This window comes from Vanessa tameamea, chromosome 15, assembly GCF_037043105.1.
Source record: "Vanessa tameamea isolate UH-Manoa-2023 chromosome 15, ilVanTame1 primary haplotype, whole genome shotgun sequence".
Lineage (NCBI taxonomy): Eukaryota > Metazoa > Arthropoda > Insecta > Lepidoptera > Nymphalidae > Vanessa > Vanessa tameamea.
The window spans coordinates 10115328-10135406 of NC_087323.1; the positions used below are offsets into that span (position 1 = coordinate 10115328).

Below are 20079 nucleotides of genomic sequence, written 5' to 3' on the forward strand. Positions count from 1 at the left end.
AAATACTTCTAGTGGTTATGTACTCTGTGCTAGGAAGTTTATAAAGTCTCTTGCCTCTTTAGTCTTTGCTATCACATTGACTTGTCAATTGTGTTTGTTGTTTTTATTGTGGTCCGATTTTTGGCGCAAAAATATTTTATATAACAGCTCTGCTAATGGACAAAAAAATTGTTTGGCAATGGAGTTAACACAGCGGCTAGAATGTACACAAGAATTGTACCCAAACAGTTCTGAGAAGGAATTTCCTGATCAGGTCTCGCGTTGCTTACAAAATTTTGTTACCCTATAAGAATATTTTTGACTAATATTAAAGTATATATTTAATTTTTAGATCGGATTTTTGGGTATTTGCGGGACAAAGTACCCATTGAAAAAAGGACCTAATAAAATCGGTCGAGATCCTGACACTTGTAATATTAATTTAAACCTAAACGTAAGTACCAACTTGATAATAAATTAGAAATATATAATATATGATTTTATGAAATAATTATCGTTATCTTTTAAGTGGCATCTGTTGAAGTTAGTCATTTTATCACATACATATTTCATAAATCAATGATTTGAAAGATAAGCTTATAAGCTTATAGCTTATGCAAATAAGGTTAACAAAAATTCACTAGATTATAAAATCTCAAGTTAATATATTAATTTTGTTAACAAAGTAAATAAATTTAACTCATGTAATATAAAAAAATATTGCAATTATGGGACATGTACTAAACATATACAATTTTTTATAAAATATTTATGATAGCTATAGCCTATTAAAACACCAGGAGCTGTAAATATAAATAATAAACACAGCCCTTAAATTAGACATCATCATCATTTAAATGGATTTAAGTTAAGTTAAGTAGCATAGTGTTGTATTATAAATAAACTTATTATTATATGTCAAAAATTAATTAATACTTAAAAATAAGAATTTTTTAAGTACATAATACAGCACAGTTACTTGCATATCTCATTAAATATTTATGTAAAAGTTTTGTATGCTTGCAGTACAAATAAATATACAAAAAATACCACTATTAGACTAGGTACATAGGTAGTAGAAGTGTATGTAAAAATACATGTGATCAAATTATATTATTACTTGAATATTCTGGAAGTTTTAGCAATATTTTTCATTGATATGTCACTCTTATTAATGATAGCGTAATTGTATATTGCCTTCCTTTATAAATTGACTATTTACCACTATATATATATATATAAATGTATAGATATATTTTAAATACTTCAATTAAATTGTTCTTATAAAAGGTAAATTACCTTTAAAATTGTCTTGCAGTCAATATCAAGGCAGCATGCTGTGATAAATATATTGAACAACCATGAATACATGCTCATGGACTTGGATTCGGCGAACAAGACTAAGCTCTGTGATGTGAGTAGAAAATGTTATTATTTTACATTTACTTAAACTGATTTTTAACAAACACAGTAATCATTCCCATTTTTCCATAAACAATCACCCACAAATGCACACACCCAATCTCTTTAATGATTTTTAAAATTAAATATTTAATATTTTCAATCTGACACAGAAACAGCTCAGATCAAAACCAGACACAAAGAAAGGAACTAAGTAAATTTTCATTTTGTCTGAAATATTTGTTTATAATGATAAATTATTTATTTTTGAAACCACCTGGAGACATTCATTCCCAAGGCGTGCTACCACCTATTAAGCTATTAATGTTACTACACCTTTACTTCAACACACTAACATTCTTTGATAGTTTTTTAACTTTACATAGAGCGCAAAGCATAATACACAAAGCAAATAGATTTTAACCCTGTACTGTAGTCTCTCATCTTCCCAACTAATAACATATTTATATTGTAATTTCAGAAAACATTAGAAGCATATATACCATATCCTCTGAAAAATGGGGATATGGTACAGTTTGGGCAAGTTTTTGGGGTGTTCAGGCTATTTGAAGAGGACAATGACCTACCAATGACACAAGCAATTGATGTTCCAGAGACTCCAATACATAGTCGACATATCTCCAAATTGAATACAATACATGTTACTACAATACCAGAGTCACCTGATGTTAGTGATAGGGTAAGAAAGTATTACTTATTACAATTATGTTAACTAACCTACTCATTACTGTTTTAATTGGTATTAAAACAGTATTCAGAACTAGCATTCTTAATTAAAAGCCAAATTAAAAGAGATTTGATCTGATCACACAATCATGGTTGGCGTAGAAAAACAATTGAAATATTGCTTAATGTCACAGTCTCTTATATAAATTCTATTTTTAAATTACAGGATGATTCATTCATTGTTGCATCACAACCAAAGCCAACAAATATGTTCAAAAGTCCAAACAACAGATTTATAAAGACATCGGGCACAACAATATCAATCAAACCAATTGGTTCAAATAAAATTGATAATGTGTTCTGGAGCTCTTCTAAAAAGTCGGAATCGTTTAGCTCTCAATCCAATATTTCTAATAACAAAATACAAGTACCACTAGTTGATAACATGTCAGATCAAACAAATATACATGAAGCTAACACACAAATTACAGATAATCATGATGAAACAATCGATTCGATTTATAATGCGAATACACAGTTTATAGAAACAACATCAGCACCTTTAATACATAATATGGAAACACAGGTGCCAACAGACCTACCCGAAGTTTGCAAAATAGCAGATCAACGCAATCTTCATTTTAATTTTACTACAGAAAACAAAGAAAATGATAATAATATATTTAATGCTGAAACACAGATAGATCCCAATATAAATAAAAATGTTATTAACAATATACAGCCTAATCCCTTAAGTACTGAAAATGAAAATAATGAATCTGATGAAGAAATATTATTTGAGGAAATTGATAGTCAACCACTGCAGGATAACTTTGAATCACAAGCATTACTGCTCCCAGAATTTGACGGCCTGACGAATGATAATCCAGATGTTTTTGTAGAAAATAAAAAGGAATCCAGGAAAATAAGTGATAGTCAAAAATGTACTAAAAGAGTACACCAAATAAAATCTGATAGTTCAACTGATTGTGAAGATGAAGATATTAATATTGCGATGACCCAAAAAATACCTGAACTAAATGATGACGATGTAACTGACTGTGAAGATGAACCCGAAGCTATAACTAAAGCAACTGGACCAACAAAGGACAAAATTATTGCTATTGATGACGATGTCACTGATTGTGAAGATAATTTTGATGAAGATATTTTGAGTGTATCCAAAAAGCAAATTCATGATTTAGATACGCAAATAATTGAAAAGGACACGAAAACTAAGCACAGTAATATAATCATAAAAGATAATAAAAATAGGACACTAAATAATGTTGAAAAAGATAAAAATGATTCAAAGAGAAACGAAACTGTTGTTGACTTCGAAGACCTACCAACACAAATAATAGACGAAGAGCCATTGAAAGATATTTGTTTTGAAGAAGAATTGACACAAAAAATTTATTCCCAAGAAATTGTGCCTCCTTTTAATATTCCAAAAACAACACCTTTAAAAAATAAAAAAAAAAGTGATTCAGATTTAAAAATTGTTAACCATATAGTAAACAATGAGCAAAGACACTCTAATGAAAATATTAATATAGATGATAAACAGTACTATGCGGCTACACAGGACATATTTAATGATTTATGCTCTCAAAGGGAGCCTTCTCCCGTATTCAATAAAACTCCTTCCAAGGCACCGAATATGGGTAAAAAAAATAAAGTAAAGGAACTTTCTGCAAATAAAATCGTCACTTCAAAACCGTTAGGCCAAGACTCAACTGATGATAGTGACATTGACGATAAAATCGATAACTTTGTTTCTATCTTATCTAATTCGCAAATTAAGGATGCTGCAGGTGCAAAAAAAATGACGAGTAGCACTTCAGATTCTGAAGTAACACCAAAAAGAATAAACCCTGTTACATTAATGAACACCATATTACCAAATACAGAAGAAATCAAAAAGAATTTATCGTTCTATAAAGATCGGAAATTGGACGTGTCGAGTGAATCAGAACCAGGAAATGATAATGCACCAGTCAAATTTCGTGACAGGAAAAAGGAACCATTTAAAGCAAAAACGAGTTTGACAAAAAAGTTTGAAGACGAAGTGATACCCACGAGGAAAATTACAAGAATTAGAAAACCTACAATGAAAATGATGCAAAACAATGATGAAACCGCCAAAAATTTCGGAGACAATGTGCTTATGACAACACTTTCAACCAGCAAACAAATAGAAAAAAATAAGGAAACTAAATTTGAGAAAATTAAAAATGTAAAAGAGAAATCAAATAAAAGTAAATCTGAACCTGATGGAAGAAATAAAACAAAAGACAGCAAAAAAACATATGATAAAACAAAGGTAGAAAAGAGAAAATCAGAGAATGAGACTCGCGGAAGAAAGAAAACTAAAGAAACTGGCGAACCAATAATAGAGCAAACAAAACCAACAGTTGTACAAGCAAATAATAAAAACATTACAAAGGATATATCACATTATTTAAAAATTACCGACAGACGGACGCGTAGTCGAAGTAACCAAAAATCAGAAGCTATAAATGACAAAAAATTAGAAGTAGAAAAGAAAGAAAAAGCACAAATTCGAGAACAAAGCACAGATAAGAAAAGTCAACACACCAAAGAAACAGATAAGAGTGAATCGCCTTTACAAATCGTAACACGAAGTAGGAAACATAGATCGTCTAAAAAAACAGAAGAAACACAGAACGATACCATACCCAAAGCAAACCTTTCCAAAAGCGATCTTGAACAAAGTGCGGTTTATAACATTTCCTCCGGTTCATTAAATAAAGCGAAGATTAAAAGATCAGCTACTGAAAATATTGAATTTCCAACTGCAAAGAAAACTAAGACAGAAACAATTTCTAATAATGTTTCTATGAGAGCCACTCCCGCTCGGAAAATCAAAACGCATCATGTTTTATTTACAGCATTTCCATGCGAGGAAGTGAAAATGAAATTAGAAAAATTAGGTAATGTTAACTGTTATATCTGAACTTAATTATTTTGTATGATACAATTGTCAAACAATACTGAATATCATTATTATTATCAAATCTCACAAATATAAAAGATATAACAATAAGCCTCCGAGAGTTCGAAATATAATAGTTGTAATTCAACCGAAAAAACTAAATAGACTTTACGGCGGTCCAATTTAGTTTGCATATCCAATGCCTATATAACTTTACCGAACTACAAGTTGAACAGTTGAACTAGATTCTATATTTTTTGATGGATTGATACCTATCTGTAAATGTATCACCGATGTTTTAATGCCTCATAACAGAATTCAATTCATCATTTACTTGGTAGTAGGGCTTTGTGTAAGCCTGCCTGGGTAGGAGCCACCCACTCATCAGATATTCTTCCGCCTAACAGTAGTATTCCGGCTTGCAGGGTAAGTGAGCCAGTATAACTACAGGCACAAGGGACATAACATCTTATTTCCCAAGGTTGGTGGCGCATTGGCGATGTAAGGAATGATTAATATTACTTACAGTCGGGTTAGGAAATACATGTGTGTCAGAATATCATTCTTCACATACAGGCTCGCTGTGTGTTTACCCAAGAGCGAAATGTGTTATAAAAATAAACACGGAAAAACTCAGTGGTCCTCGCACACGAAATGCACTGGGTCTATATTATATATGTATACAATCGGAATCAAAACCCATTTTTAGTCCATAAGATAGAAATTCATAGATATTATTAATAATATTACGCTAAGAAAACGAATGTTATTTTCTATTTAAGGGGCTAAAATAGTGACCGACGTGATGCAGTGCACTGTGGTACTGACGATGCAAATCAAGCGTACCTTTAAACTGTTGTGTGCACTTGGACTCGGAAAACCCATAGTTGGCCCGTCTTGGGTGCAGGTCTGTGCAGACACGAATATGATTGTTGGTAAGTAAAACCATTTCATGTATTTAACTTTGACTAGTAGTCGTTAGTGTCCCATGTCAAACATTTTCTCTCTTAACGAGACGGGATCGCTTGCTCCCGTGACACACGACCGGCGCTCCATTAGCAGTGACTCGACTGATACGAACAACGCCAACGTCTCCGCCGGCAGGAAACAAGGTCTGCTTGTAGACTGCACGAACTTTGTGAAGTTCTTCCATTCAAAGAACCTTTTGCGTCAAGATGCGCTTTCGCAGGAGACACTCTTAGGCCATTTGTAACTTTGAATCCTCACGTGTAATTGAATTTTCTCCGTCTTCTGTTCAGTGTTCAGAAAGATTGAACACCACTGCACTTTCGAATTGGGAATTTCGTGAGGGCAAATAATTTCTATTTTATAATTTATGGAATTGAAAAATTAGGCATACATTTCACTGTAGTGGAATAAAAACAAATTTTGATACAACTCTTATTGCTTTTGAATAATCTCTTCCAGACCCCTGGCTACACTTGATCAAGGACGAGGCAACTGAGAAGCGATTCCAGTTTAACTTGGATCGTTCGCTTGCAGTCCGTCGCGGCTTCCTCAAGGGCTTCAACATATCATCCACCCCCAGAGTGACGCCCTGCGCGCAAGAAATGCAATGTAAATATTTTATTTTGTTTTGTTTTAAAGTAATATATTAATAATATTTTGTTTATCATATAGGTGGATGTACAAGGCGGCCATCTGATGGTAAGAGGTTATTATTGCACATAGACATCGGAGCTGTAAGGAATATTAACCGTTCTTACATCGCCAATACGCCACCAACTTTGAGAACTAAGATGTTATGTCCCTTGCGCCTGCAGTAACACTAATTACCTGACCCTTTAAACCTGGACTAAATATTGCTGTTTGGCGGTAGAATATCTGATGAGGGGGTCTACCCAGACGTCTTGTACAAAGTCCAACGACCAAGTGAACGGTTTACTTTTTAAAAATACCTTAGGGTTAGAAAGTATAAAGTAAGATATAAATTGATGAAGCATTTTAAATAGTATGTTACTTTTGTGACGCTTTTGTATGACGTGACTGAGTTATGGATTTAGTAAAGAAATATGTTTACCTAACACCAAATATATTTCGGATAAGCATTTAAATACATTCATTTATTTATTAAATTCATTTACTGTGAAATCGTGTATTACTCCTAATTATGGAAGATATTGACACTAACAAAAAAAATGTGCGAAATTAATTAGTCAAAAATCTAGCACAAAGTTTTTTTTTTCTAGTAATAGTCGAATGTTCGGGCGGTACGTGGAAGAATAAGGGACCGAACTGGATCTGTGTGTCGGCAACCGCTGATAAGGCGCTCTGGCCAGCTCTTAAGAAAAAAGGCGCTATCATTGTATCTACAGAGTTCATTCTGGCCGGTGTTCTTCGACAGAGGGTGGAAATAGACAAGAATAGGTTGGCTTAACAGTTAAGACTTATCCAAAGAGAAGATATAAGAAAAGTTACTGTAAGATATGAATATCTTATTTATATACATTTGTTGAAATCGTCATGACATATGTACTACAACTCCAAGATGCCATATAATCCATTTCAGTCAAATCTGTGCAAAAATAAACGAAACCAGATAAGATTACCTAAATACGAAGAAATAATTTTGATAATTTGTAATTATATACAATTTATTATTGAACATAGAATTAAATATTTTTATATAAAAAACTAAATCTATCGATATAATCTGCGCGCAATCAGAATTTGTATTTTCGGTGGTGGTGGTTTCATCTAGTACTTCATTATTATAGAGATTTATGATGGGTACGATAATTTTGGAATTTCATTGTCGTTTTCGATATACTTTGACAAAGTTCCCACCAGCACTGGGTCATACACACCGACTCTGATATATCTTGATAAGTCCAGAGATGAGTTATATCGTATTTATTATCTTTTAATATATTTTAATCATTCATATATTTTGTTTCGGTCGTATTATTCATTCTTGTAAATTCTCGAAAGTGCCTTAATCGTTTAATCTCGGATAACTGTTTTTGTCATATTACACTTGTATAAATTGTATTATAATAATTTACTTATTAATAGTGTTTTGGTGTAAAAAGAAGAAAATTTTAATGGGAAAACAATGGTTTTGTATAATAGCTCTCTCATTAATATCTAGTTGATCTAGGTATCAGGGAACTAGTTATTGTTTATTAATAATACACTATTTTATTATTATAAGTCTATTTTGAATATTGTACCTAATTTTATTATAAGCTCGACTTTGTCATATTTCCTTTCTATTTTATCTCTAATCACAATCTATTCTTTTAAATTCTAGTTAAAGAAACTTTGATTTATATTACTGTACTACTTTTTCACTAAATTCAAATTATAAAATATTTTAAAAATAATAATCCGACTTCGACTAAAATAGCAGTGCAAATGTATATTTCTGCCTAAATTGTAGTATTTCTAAAATTACTGGATCGAATAGTACCGTGTAAATTGAATTATGTTATTTTTATCGGGACTTAACTTAGTTCGAAATGAATCACACTCTCGGCTATGCTTTAAATAAAAATAATGGCAACCCCTGATTATGTTTAATTCAAATAAGATGAAAGTTTCATAAATATTCATAAGAAAAAACAAACTTATCTCTTTATAAAATTTACGTCTATTGCATTTTAATGTTTATATTAATATATATTTTGAATTTAGAGAAAATATGTTATGTTATAAATATAATAATTAATAATCTCTACTATATATATAATATGTTAATTATTATTTTATTTCCGTGAACCTATTTGTAATTTAATTTTAATCATCACAATCTTGTTGATAGTACATAATAAAATATTTCGTTCTTTATTTTTCTTTTAATTTTCCCCTCTTTCTATCTACGCTCTTTTTAACAAAATATATTCAAATTAGTTGTATAGTGTAAATTTTTAATTAAAAAAAAAATTATTAATAATTGGCTACATAAATAAGGTTTCATTCGGAAAGTAATTTTGGAAAACTAATTGAATTTTTATTCATTCGATTTAAACTTTGAATATTTTACTGATCTTATTAGTCATGCAAAATGTTGATATGAATTAATAAAAAATAAACATAAATGAAAGGCTACATATGTTTTACTTACATTTATTTATGAATGTTTTATATACATTTTTGTGTAATTGTAAAATACTGTTACAATACATTTAACATCAAAATAATTAGTGATAAATCAAATATCTTATTACAAATTTAGTACAGTAAACTAAAGCTGCAACATGTTTAAGTGTGTATACATACCTATAAAATCCATTCCGATATATAATTACTATTTCAAACGACTTGTGCATTAATAAAACTGATTTCTATGAACTAGCCTATTGTATAATAATAAAAAACCATTTATACACAATATATTTATTTACATAAAAATATTACAAGCTTTATCACACTTAGAAAATAAAATAAGTTTAAACACAAACAGAAATGTAAATTGTAAAATATTTTTACTGTACAAATAGCTCAATCATAATAATGCCCAGGGCCGTCTTAGGCCGCTCCGGGGCGCACGAGAACCCTGTTTGATGACATTTTTTATTTCTTTCGAGACCCTTAACTTCGAAAATTAAAAAAAATATATATTTTTTTAGATGTTACCCTGCCCTTATTTTTCGGCACAGCACACGGTCTGAAACGTTACCATTAAAATAAAATTACAGTATACATTTCGGAGGCCTTGTGAGTTGTGACAATGGCTCTACGGGCACGTGCCCCCGTGTGCCTCCATGGTAAAGATTGTACTGATTTTACTAGACGATACTTAGTGGCAGAACAGCTGCGATACTACGTTCTCGATGAAGTCATCATTTCTTATAACGAAGAGATAAAGTTAAGTTTTATCATTAAATGCAAATAGAACATAATTAATATTCTGTTTAATATTTTGAGTCAACCTTAAATATTTTTTTTCGATACTCAATTACGTGTTACGATGAATCGTGCAATGTAATCAAGAATACAACTGCAAGGAAGATCCTGCGTATAATTTTTAACACAATACATTGGTATTTTTTTTTTAAAAATTCGCAAATTAAAGAATTCTCCTTTTTGTTATTCTTTTTTCAAGAAACATAAACTGTAGTTTTATTTATATTTTTCGACTCGCCCTCCCAACTGGTGAGGCTGTCGAGGCCATTAGAAGTTACAACATTACGATCCGAACAAAAATAGCAATCGTGTAGTTATTACTATTAAAATTGTTGTTAATTTTCACTTAATGTTTTGGCCGACATTGGTCAATCACTATAAGTTATTTTAATAATCAACTTTATCCCTGCTTTACATAAATATTATTTTGACATACTAACTGGTTTATTTGGTCTTGTAATTTCTAATACAGTGTTTAGCGCAAATCTCGGTCTAACACTAAACGAACTAAATTACTTGATAAATAATTACTTAACAAAAAATAAATTTAAGATTAACACTGGATAATAACATATCTTAAGCAAGGCTTTTTAAGGTAAATAAAAGTTTTTAAAATAATAATTTTAAAAAAATAATAAATTTAGTCGAAGGTCGATAGCAAATATACATAGCAACATATGTGGCAGTTGATATTTGAAAAGAAATGAATATTTATAAGACACATAAAACTATCTTTAACTAGTTTGAACTGGTTTAGTCATTCATAAAGTACCCTTCAATATTTTTACACTGTGTTAACTTTATCACAGATAAATTATTTTCAAACACTAGTGTGACTCGAGTAAGGCTACATTAGTTGCCGATAATAATTTGTAATTCATGACTTCTTGTTATACTTATATATTTTCATCGTTTTTTTTTATTGTTTCGTTGAAAAATATTACTTAAATGTTTTACGAATAAGGATAAATATCTATTAAGACTATTAATATGTTATTTTTACTTCAATGTTATGTTGATACATGTTTAGTTTTTTATGAATTCTAAAAAGTTAATAAATAAAATATAATATTAAATTTTCATATTAGTACTATGTTAGTATAACACGAAAAGCTCTGAGCTCCATTTTAGTTCTAGACGACCTACAAGAGCCCTGGACTAGGCAAAGTGTATTCGTCATTTGTTTAAAGCATTTTATTAAGCAATGACCACGTGGTCAAATACATTTCCTCCAAACGCTATCAACAATCACTTCGACGTTGTTCAACCCGAAAATATAGATAAACATCAGTTTCAGTTCACGTAAATTTGTATATTACATACTATATAAATATATACATACACATAACCCCGAATAAAAAAAAAACTTGTAACCTTTTTTGTATGTCGCAAAGAATAATATGTTAGTTTTAAACGAAAACTGTCAAGTATGCGAGACGAGATTTAAATTCTATTTGTGTGCAACGTTTGGATGTAACGTTCGCAGAAACGTTTTTGACGCTATTTCACTGGTGTAACATTTATTTTTTTCGTTCAAATTAATAACGCAAACGTAACGGTTAGCGTTTAAGTTCGTCCTAGAATTACTAAACAGCTGATACCATTGTCAGTAATTATCATTATTTACATTCGAACGAAGGCTTTTCAATAGAACTACGAGAGAACGAGAAATATCTTAACATAATAATCAATATTACATCAACAATTTATATTTTCTTGTTTATTCAAAACAGAACTCTATAAAGTAGTCTTCCAATATTTTTGTATTTAAATTTTGTCAACACAAAATATTGACAAAAACAAATTAGAACGATATTCATTAAAAAGTAAAAATAATGCAACAGTAAAACTATTGATGCTTTTATTTGTAATAAGTAACATCTCAATGTCACACTGCTGGGCTGACGCCTCTTAATGACGGCCGGGTCCAATTTCAGGGAAATACATCGTGATTGAATCACGACGTAACACTTCACAGTCGAGCACGAGATGAATTATAAACACTAATTAAGCACACGAAACTTCAGAGGAGCCTCGGTTTGAACACGCAATTATCAAGCTGACACATTTTAAATACTGGACCACATCGGCTCTCTCGGTTTTTCATTTGAATTAGTGAAATATATAATTTATTTAAAATGTAATAATACACACATGCTATTTAAATGGTCTAAAAATATGTGTATGTATAGAGAATTCCGTGGCTAAATCTGTTTAAATAAGTATCTTTACTTGTTTAAACAGATTTTGCATTGAATATGTTCATTAAATTACAACAACAAAAATTATAGTAAATATATTTTTTTCAATCCTTTTTACAACCATGTATACGCACATATATTATGAATTCAATAAAATAAAGGCAATGTGTAACTTAAACTTATACTAGTTTTAGTTTAGAGTCAGCTATATATATAATGCATTTTCAAGTCTATCTGTCTACGCTTCTGGATTTTTCTTCATGAGCTGTAGGTCAGCTTCCACCATATCCTTGACGAGCTGCTCGAATGTCACGCGAGGTTTCCATCCCAACTTCTGTTTGGCTTTTGAAGGATCACCCAGCAAAAGGTCCTAGCGAATCGTGAGTTTTATTTTGCATCAATTATGTATTTTAAGCGAGCATATAAACAGTTACAAAGTATAACTTATTTGAATTCTGAGTTTCATAGTAGACTGAATATTTACGAAATAACTTAGTAAAAATGAATAAGTATCACTATTAAGACTTTAATCATGTTCAACTACTAATTCACTATACACTCACACAGTACCTCAGTACCACAGTATCTTATCATAGAATAAAATAAAATATTCTCATAGACAATTTACTACTTTTTACTAATGTGCCACATTTATAACAAAAGTGTTTCAAAGTTAAAATAGGTTCTTTAAAAGAATATCTAATTAAACTATTGAACGTGTAAAAGGATCATTCACATCGAATTTTTGAATATAAGGAATTATCCTACTTACTATGATCATACAGTAACACTTGGTACAACATTAACTTATTTAATTTGGTTATAATTTGAACAATCATTAGTTATCTGTTGCAGAAAGCAATATGGTTGCTTTAAATTTAGTACAATTCTGTAAAATCAGATTTAAAAGCGCTTGTAAAAGACTACATCAATCAAGAATTTAAAGCAAAAATAGTTAATTAGACTATTATCGACGTTTGATCTGTCGCTTTCAAAACGGACGCCGTAAAAAATAGTAACTAAACCTCAGCTAGTTAGGGGTCCAGTACTGAGAATCTGACTGTGTTCGAGTTACTGGTATATTTACCGGTTATACGATATTATTATTACATTTATTATATCTGCTGCAGTCTGAAGATAAGGTTGAATTCGTTAAGCTCAGATGTAATGCGATGGAACCTTATCAAAGCAAATCGAAAATGACAGTTCTCGTAGGAACGGTAGGAAAGAAGTTTCGAACAATAACTAACCGACTCTGGGAAAACGAAAAGGGGTTATGATATAAGCCGAATTTTGTCTATTTAAGTAATGCCTTTTCAAAATTTCAACTCAGTATATATTCTAATTGCTGAAATAAAATCCAAACAAGTAACAACTCGTCATATCGTCTTGCGAGGTTACGAAAATATCGGCAGGACCGTGCGTGTCTCAGTTCTAAAAGGTGCCCCGCGCGATCACAATGGGATGCGCCCATTGTGATCGCGCGGGACTTACCAAAGTGGGGCTATTCTCAATGGCTACTCACCACTTCAGTAGGACGGAAGTACTTCGCGTTGACCTTCACCAGTAACTCGTCCGTGTCCGCATCATGACCAGTTTCATTTTCACCTTCTCCTCTCCAGGTTACTCTCCTCCCGACGTATGAGAATGCCTTCTCTACGAACTCCCTCACGCTGTGCGCTTCTCCTGTCGCGACTACAAAGTCTTCTGGTTCCTCTTGTTGGAGCATCAGCCACATGGCCTAAATATTCATTTTACATTACACAAGATCAAATCTAACCCTGGCTGCTAGTTGACACGTAATTTTCAATTGATAGTATATTTCTTGAGGGTATTAATATTGAATTCCCACAGGGGATAGAAGCGGCAAGAATCAGGGAATCCTATAAAGCATCATTGCGCCACCAACTACCACAAATTTGAGAACTAATTGCCCCGAGCCTTTAGTTACACACTTTGTATTTCTTAATACTACAATATTACCAATTATGAATTATTTCGCTTATAAGTTATCAATATCTTTGTTATCGCATGAATATCACTTTGGAACCTTTGTCACCTGACGCCTCGCAGGACTACTCTCTTCTACCCTAACAGAGCCAACCTAAAAAGTGTCAAAGAAAATAATTACCCGACAAAAACTACGTAAATAATTACACTCACCTCAACATAATCCTTGGCATGTCCCCAATCCCGCTTGCAGTCCAAGTTACCGAGTTCTAGGTGCTTCATCAAACCGAGTTGTATCTTGGCAACGCCCCTGGTAATTTTCCTCGTCACAAAGTTCTCCCCGCGCCGAGGACTCTCGTGATTGAAGAGGAGACCGTTACAAGCGAACATACCGTATGCCTCTCGGTAATTAATAACTATCCAGTAACCGTATAATTTTGCACATGCTGTGAAAATATTTCTTAGATAAGATCAGATTGCCACGTAATCCAACGGTGCTTTTGGGCGAAAGAGACTACTGAGACTACTATAAGTTGACTCATTTATTGTCTAAAAATAGCTATTAATGCTTTTATTATTAATGTGTATTCTAGGCCTAGACTACGTTACTTACCATAAGGCGATCTTGGATAAAAGGGTGTTTTTTCAGTCTGTGGCACTTCGACGACTTTTCCGTATAACTCTGACGTGGAAGCCTGGTATATCCTCGTTTCCTTCTCTAATCCTGCAGTTCTGACTGCTTCCAGAAGACGTAAGGTGCCTAAAGCATCTACTTGTGCCGTATATTCACTCAGTTCGAATGATACTTTCACGTGTGACTGAGCTCCTAAATTGTATATTTCTTTAGGTCTAATCTGAAAAAGATTACTTTACTGTGTCTGTATATTAGGGGATATCTTTTTTCGGATCTTGTAAACAAACATATGAATGTATTTTTACTTATTTCCTTTATACGTTTGTAATTTGAAATAAATACGAGACTAAACACAATGTGGCTCGACACAAATTATCAAGAACTAATATAGCCGAATTGATAAGCTTCTAATCTGGGAAAGTAATACTGATTTTTCATATGCTTAATTTGTGTAATTCATTTACTCAGCGGTGAAGAAATATATTGGAAGCGAAACCTCGACGCATCAGACGAATTGTAAACATAAACCAGAAGTGGCATGCCATGACAGAGGGCAATCCCAATAGTAAGAAATTGACCAATTGTATTGAAATTATTGTTAATATATAAATGCCGATAGTACTTTAAAAAAAAAAAAAACTAAACGAAATTTAAAATGTACAGTTATCGTACATTGACTCAGGAATCCCATGTTTGTTGTTTATTTGACGCCTTCGTTTTGTGTGGATGACAAATTTTAATGTTTAGCTTGGTGACGTGATGAATGTTTGTTACACAATCAAGCCAGAACGGCTCGACGGATCTGAATGATATTTGACATAGCAGATCGACTACATTTTTATCCCGAAAAATATACCTAACACTATAGGTTTACCAATTGTCTTCAAATTTAACATAGTTACAACTTTCGAGACGTCGAGACGATGCTCACGAGGGATTTTTGGAAATTTCAACTTTAAAGAGGGAAAATGGGAGAGATTTTTTTTGAGTAGTAGTTTTTATTTTATTTTTATATAGATGCCAATTGCGATATTAAGATTAAACACACACATTATAAGTGTATTATAATTTATTTTAAGATTAATATCGTGTTAAACATTCGGTAAATCTATTTCTAAGTAAATTATATGTTATCGGTTAAAGTGTTATGTTTTTTAAATGATAAGAATATGTTGAAACAATTAATGAATATTTTTAACAATAGTAATAAAAAGTATAGCTTTTCGTAATTTTTAATAAATACATATTATTAGCTGTTTATTAAGTGCCCATTTATGTTTCTCCGCTGGGCAAAGATCTCCTATTTTTTAAAAGTTTGATTCATGCAATTCGAGTGCGGATATGGCAGAATCTCTTCCGACAAATGCCAAGGTAATTTTCTTTTTTACCAACGAACTTGAGATCATTCAAATACAAATCAGGTACAAAAGAAAATCAGGTGATAAATATCCATAATTTAATCCGCGATCTCTGTTTAAGATCCACTTTTGATATCGATATCTACCGGGTCATTTCCGCTCAGTCATTCACAGATAAAATAAACACACATCTTACGTTATGGTTTCGTATTTGTTTATAACTTTCGTGTTTTCGGTTTACATTTTTTTTTATCATAAAGGTAATCGAGTTTTCATGTAACTTATAATTTAAATAAATATAATATTGGTATCTGATGTGTTAGATTATTATTGATAGTATTTGCTATTATACTTTATTTTGAAAAGGCGAGCAATAAAATTGATCTGATGGGTAATTTCTGTGTGGTAATCATAGTAATCTGATGGTGGTAATCAATTGTTCATAGATATTGGTATTACAAAACGTCTTAACCACGCCTTAAGATTTATTTATTAAGATGCTTAATCTCTAGTGCATGTAATTACACTGGCTCACACACCTTCAAATCAGAACCGTATATAACAATTTACCTACTAGCTCAAGAGGTTGTATATAAGGATGTATCGGAAATATATTTTTGGTCTTGTTTTATAATATAGGTCAGCGGACGGACAAATGGTGACCTGTGAGTGGTCTCAGATGTCCTCAGACATCGGCGTTGTAACAAATATTAACCATTCCTTACAAAATACTTAGTATTTTTGATTGACGGTAGATTCGGCTTTCACTAAGCACGACTGCCAAGTAAACAGCCCAATTTATTGAGGAAGATATATACTAAATAACATCACGTCACGACTTACGGCGCCCTTATGAAACCGCGAGGAACAGCTAGTACATCATAATATCAAATTGGTATTGTATAGGTATACTATAAATCAAAATATTAAATCCAGCTAGCATGCTAGCAGAAATGTGTAATATTTTGATTTATCGATATCTGTAATCTTGATACAAATATATATTGATAAATTATCGATAGTTCCAACTTCCACTAACTCTACACTTCAAACATATTCGATGTATATCATACATGTTAATATATTATATATTACTAAGGTTCAATCCCCAAAATTAAATTTCTACATATCGAAGCCCCAAACCCCTTAGGGGCCCCATGCGTGACTGAGTAAAACCGGAACTATATACGATTTACCTATTTATACTTTTAATATAGAAATTATAAAAGTGAGAGTATGATTTTCATTTAGTTAAACTTTAAACATCTTTAAGATGTCATATTTGTATCCAATATAAAGAACAATGTTGTTACAATGAATCGAACAAACACAGAGAGACTATTGTAATAGTCTCTCTGTGTTTATACAGTGTACTGTAACACCATCAACAATTGTTCTTTGAAGGCCTTGAATAAATTATATACATAGTAATATGGTGTGTTCACCTCCTAATGGCTACAAAGTAGTCTATTATGACAAAAATAGTAATAAATGTGTATAAAATGTCTGTTAGTGTCCCATTATTGGGCTAAGACCTCCTCTTCTATTGAAAAGCGTTCTCCTCTTATTATACTAATGGGTCTAATAATGCTGGTTAATTTTCATTGAATACATGCAAGTTCCCAACAATTATTTCCTTCAGATTGAACGTGAAAAATTCATTAGTGCTAACTCAGGATTTAATAAATTACAAGCACTATTGTGGCTCGAATTTATTTTTTTAAATAACTAAATTTTAAAAAGGTCATATCATAATGTAGTTGGAAGGGTTTGAAGCCTTGAAAAGTCATGTTTGGAACGGAAAGTTAATAGTAATCTTTAAAAAATACCTTATTTATAATACTAATGAGGCAGGTAGTGTCTGTGAGGTCTCCATAGTGTAGGTGCATCTGTCCACCTGTGTGACAAGCCGGCTGTCCATACAAGTGTTGGATTCTACCTATGAAATGTGAAAATTATTGCCATTAAATACTCTTTTCTATGTGCATCTTGGATTTTTTTAGATTAATTTTAATATTGAAATAAATTCCTGTTTTTTCAAAAGTATTTATATTTAATTTAATATGAATCATTGGATAATAGGTATTCATTGTTAGGCAGTAAATCATGAATACTCAACAAAACAACATATTTTACACATTAATATTACAAATAGAACAACAGACTGGCTGAAATATGAGAACCATATTATAATAAATTAAAAGCAGCTGAATAACAGTCAAATATGGATATTTCGACTAATTAAATATATTTATTACACACATTATTTTAGGCAAATTTATGAGTATACAATGTTATGTATCTGGAGCTTACCCGTGTTAAATGAAGAGGATCGGCGAAGAATACCATGTACTTCATAGCCTTTTTTAATTAAAAATTCTGCTAAATAGGAACCATCCTAAAACAAATATGATATTTTGTATTAAAATTTAAATTCAGAATTTAATTTATTATTTCTACCTAACATATATTACATTCATAAACAAATAAAATGCTTTATTAATCAATTATTAAGAAATATATATTTTTTAATTTACAATTTTTATAAAGGCCTTTTATTTTTTACATGAATTACTTAATGTAATTATTATAAGATTTTATGACACCATACAATTGCATTTTTAAAAAAGGTGTACACTTTTTGCCAACGACGCGAAAACTGCGATATTTTTGTTTTTAAATTTACTTCACAATAAAACTTACTTGTCCAGTTATTCCAGTAATTAAAGCAACCTTCTTGTTACCGTTAGTGCTAGACCCTTCACCGGACATTTTGTGTGTATATTTTTTAATCTAAAAGGGGAACGTAATAAAAAACACGTCCACAACTCTCGAGCCGGCAACGTTTAATAATGATAAGCTTATCACATACGCTCTTACATCTACATACTCAACACCAATTACACACGCAATATAACTGAATTTACTTTTTGATTGTATGGTTTAACATTACTAAAGCAATATGAGTGTAATAAACCATGTATTTTGATTAACGATTCAAGGAAATTAGATGTTTCAGTACTTTTAATAAACAAAACTGCAGTATGAAACCTAATGTCAAAATCAAAACGTTGTGTTCACGAACAAGCAAAAATATAATTTAATCACGATTACGTATCGAATTATAAATTAATTTACAACGATAAGAATATAAGTAAAATATGAATATTACACAAATTATTCTTAATATACGAATAAACAAAGAATTGGTTAGCTGTTTGTTTGTTTCTGGATTAATGTACAAAATACTTGCATATACAAGGAAAAGGCATTATTAAGACATATTAAAATAAATAATAATTACTTCCATCAAAAAAATATGTTTATTAAAGCTTATTACAATTTCAAAAGTAATATTTCATAGAATGAACTCAACAACAGAAACGACAATATAAGTAAAAAATAAAAAACATTTAATGACGAGATATATTGTTTGCTGTAATACTGAATAGTGAATACAAATAAAACGTAGTCCAGTTAAAAAATAGATGTTATTTGATAAGATTAGGTACTCATTGTTTTTTGTGAAGTTATTACGAATAGTCAATTTTCTAAAATTGCACAGAAATAAATGTCGCAGTGGTGAAAGTGCCTATATTTTTAATTAACTATAATTTTACTAACAATGGTTAAATTATTTTAATTACATTTAACAAAAAAAATAATATTACCAGTAGTCAGTCTTATGACTGAAATTGTTTATTATATTTGCATAATATAGTAATTCGAAAACTATTAGGAGTCAATATTTCTGCTAGAAACTTGTGTACTGATATTTTACGTAATATAAAACAATATTTAAGGCTGTCTGATAAGAGTTGCTTTTTAACATTATTGCGCATATCTATTATAAATCCTAATAAATTTGATTAAAAAATAATCCAAAAATAGGGCCTTTTGAGGTTGGATGTTTACCTTTCTTTTAAGCCTACCGGTTTTCAAGCATCAGCTAACTCAGCTTATTCTTTCAAATTTCAATCTGTAACTTCAGTAGCGCCATCTGAATTTCATATATTTTGAGGAACATTTTTTATACATGAA

The 20079-nt window shown here is 31.0% G+C and overlaps 3 protein-coding genes across 3 annotated transcripts in view; 2 read left to right on the forward strand and 1 right to left on the reverse strand.

Annotated features, from left to right (window-relative positions):
* Nucleotides 1-20079, forward strand: part of LOC113398427 (tetra-peptide repeat homeobox protein 1-like) — a 306660-nt gene that overhangs the window by 43408 nt on the left and 243173 nt on the right. The window lies entirely within an intron of this gene.
* LOC113398431 (uncharacterized) lies at nt 77-7789 on the forward strand. The gene is made up of 8 exons (XM_026637167.2): nt 77-253; nt 332-433; nt 1298-1393; nt 1862-2080; nt 2294-5024; nt 5809-5961; nt 6455-6604; nt 7237-7789. The coding sequence occupies exons 1-8, from the start codon at nt 179-181 to the stop codon at nt 7422-7424; spliced, it is 3714 nt and encodes a 1237-aa protein (XP_026492952.2). The 5' UTR covers nt 77-178; the 3' UTR covers nt 7425-7789.
* On the reverse strand, nt 12191-19108 carry LOC113398435 (GDP-mannose 4,6 dehydratase). The gene is made up of 7 exons (XM_026637179.2): nt 18742-19108; nt 18352-18436; nt 17868-17977; nt 14660-14900; nt 14260-14492; nt 13622-13837; nt 12191-12466 (listed from the first exon to the last, which is right to left on the reverse strand). Exons 1-7 carry the CDS (start codon nt 18808-18810, stop codon nt 12335-12337), a joined length of 1086 nt encoding a protein of 361 aa, XP_026492964.1. The 5' UTR covers nt 18811-19108; the 3' UTR covers nt 12191-12334.

Bases quoted from the DNA above. Each gene is read 5' to 3' on its own strand.
- LOC113398435 (XM_026637179.2), bottom strand. From the start codon at position 18,810: ATGTCCGGTGAAGGGTCTAGCACTAACGGTAACAAGAAGGTTGCTTTA. The intron at 17,978-18,351 runs GTAAGCTCCAGA...CACATTTCATAG, and splicing joins ATCCTCTTCATTTAACACGG to GTAGAATCCAACACTTGTAT. The intron at 13,838-14,259 runs GTGAGTGTAATT...ATGAATATTTAG, and splicing joins ATGCCAAGGATTATGTTGAG to GCCATGTGGCTGATGCTCCA.
- LOC113398431 (XM_026637167.2), top strand. From the start codon at position 179: ATGGAGTTAACACAGCGGCTAGAATGTACACAAGAATTGTACCCAAAC. The intron at 434-1,297 runs GTAAGTACCAAC...ATTGTCTTGCAG, and splicing joins ATATTAATTTAAACCTAAAC to TCAATATCAAGGCAGCATGC. The intron at 6,605-7,236 runs GTAAATATTTTA...TTTTTTTTCTAG, and splicing joins CTGCGCGCAAGAAATGCAAT to TAATAGTCGAATGTTCGGGC.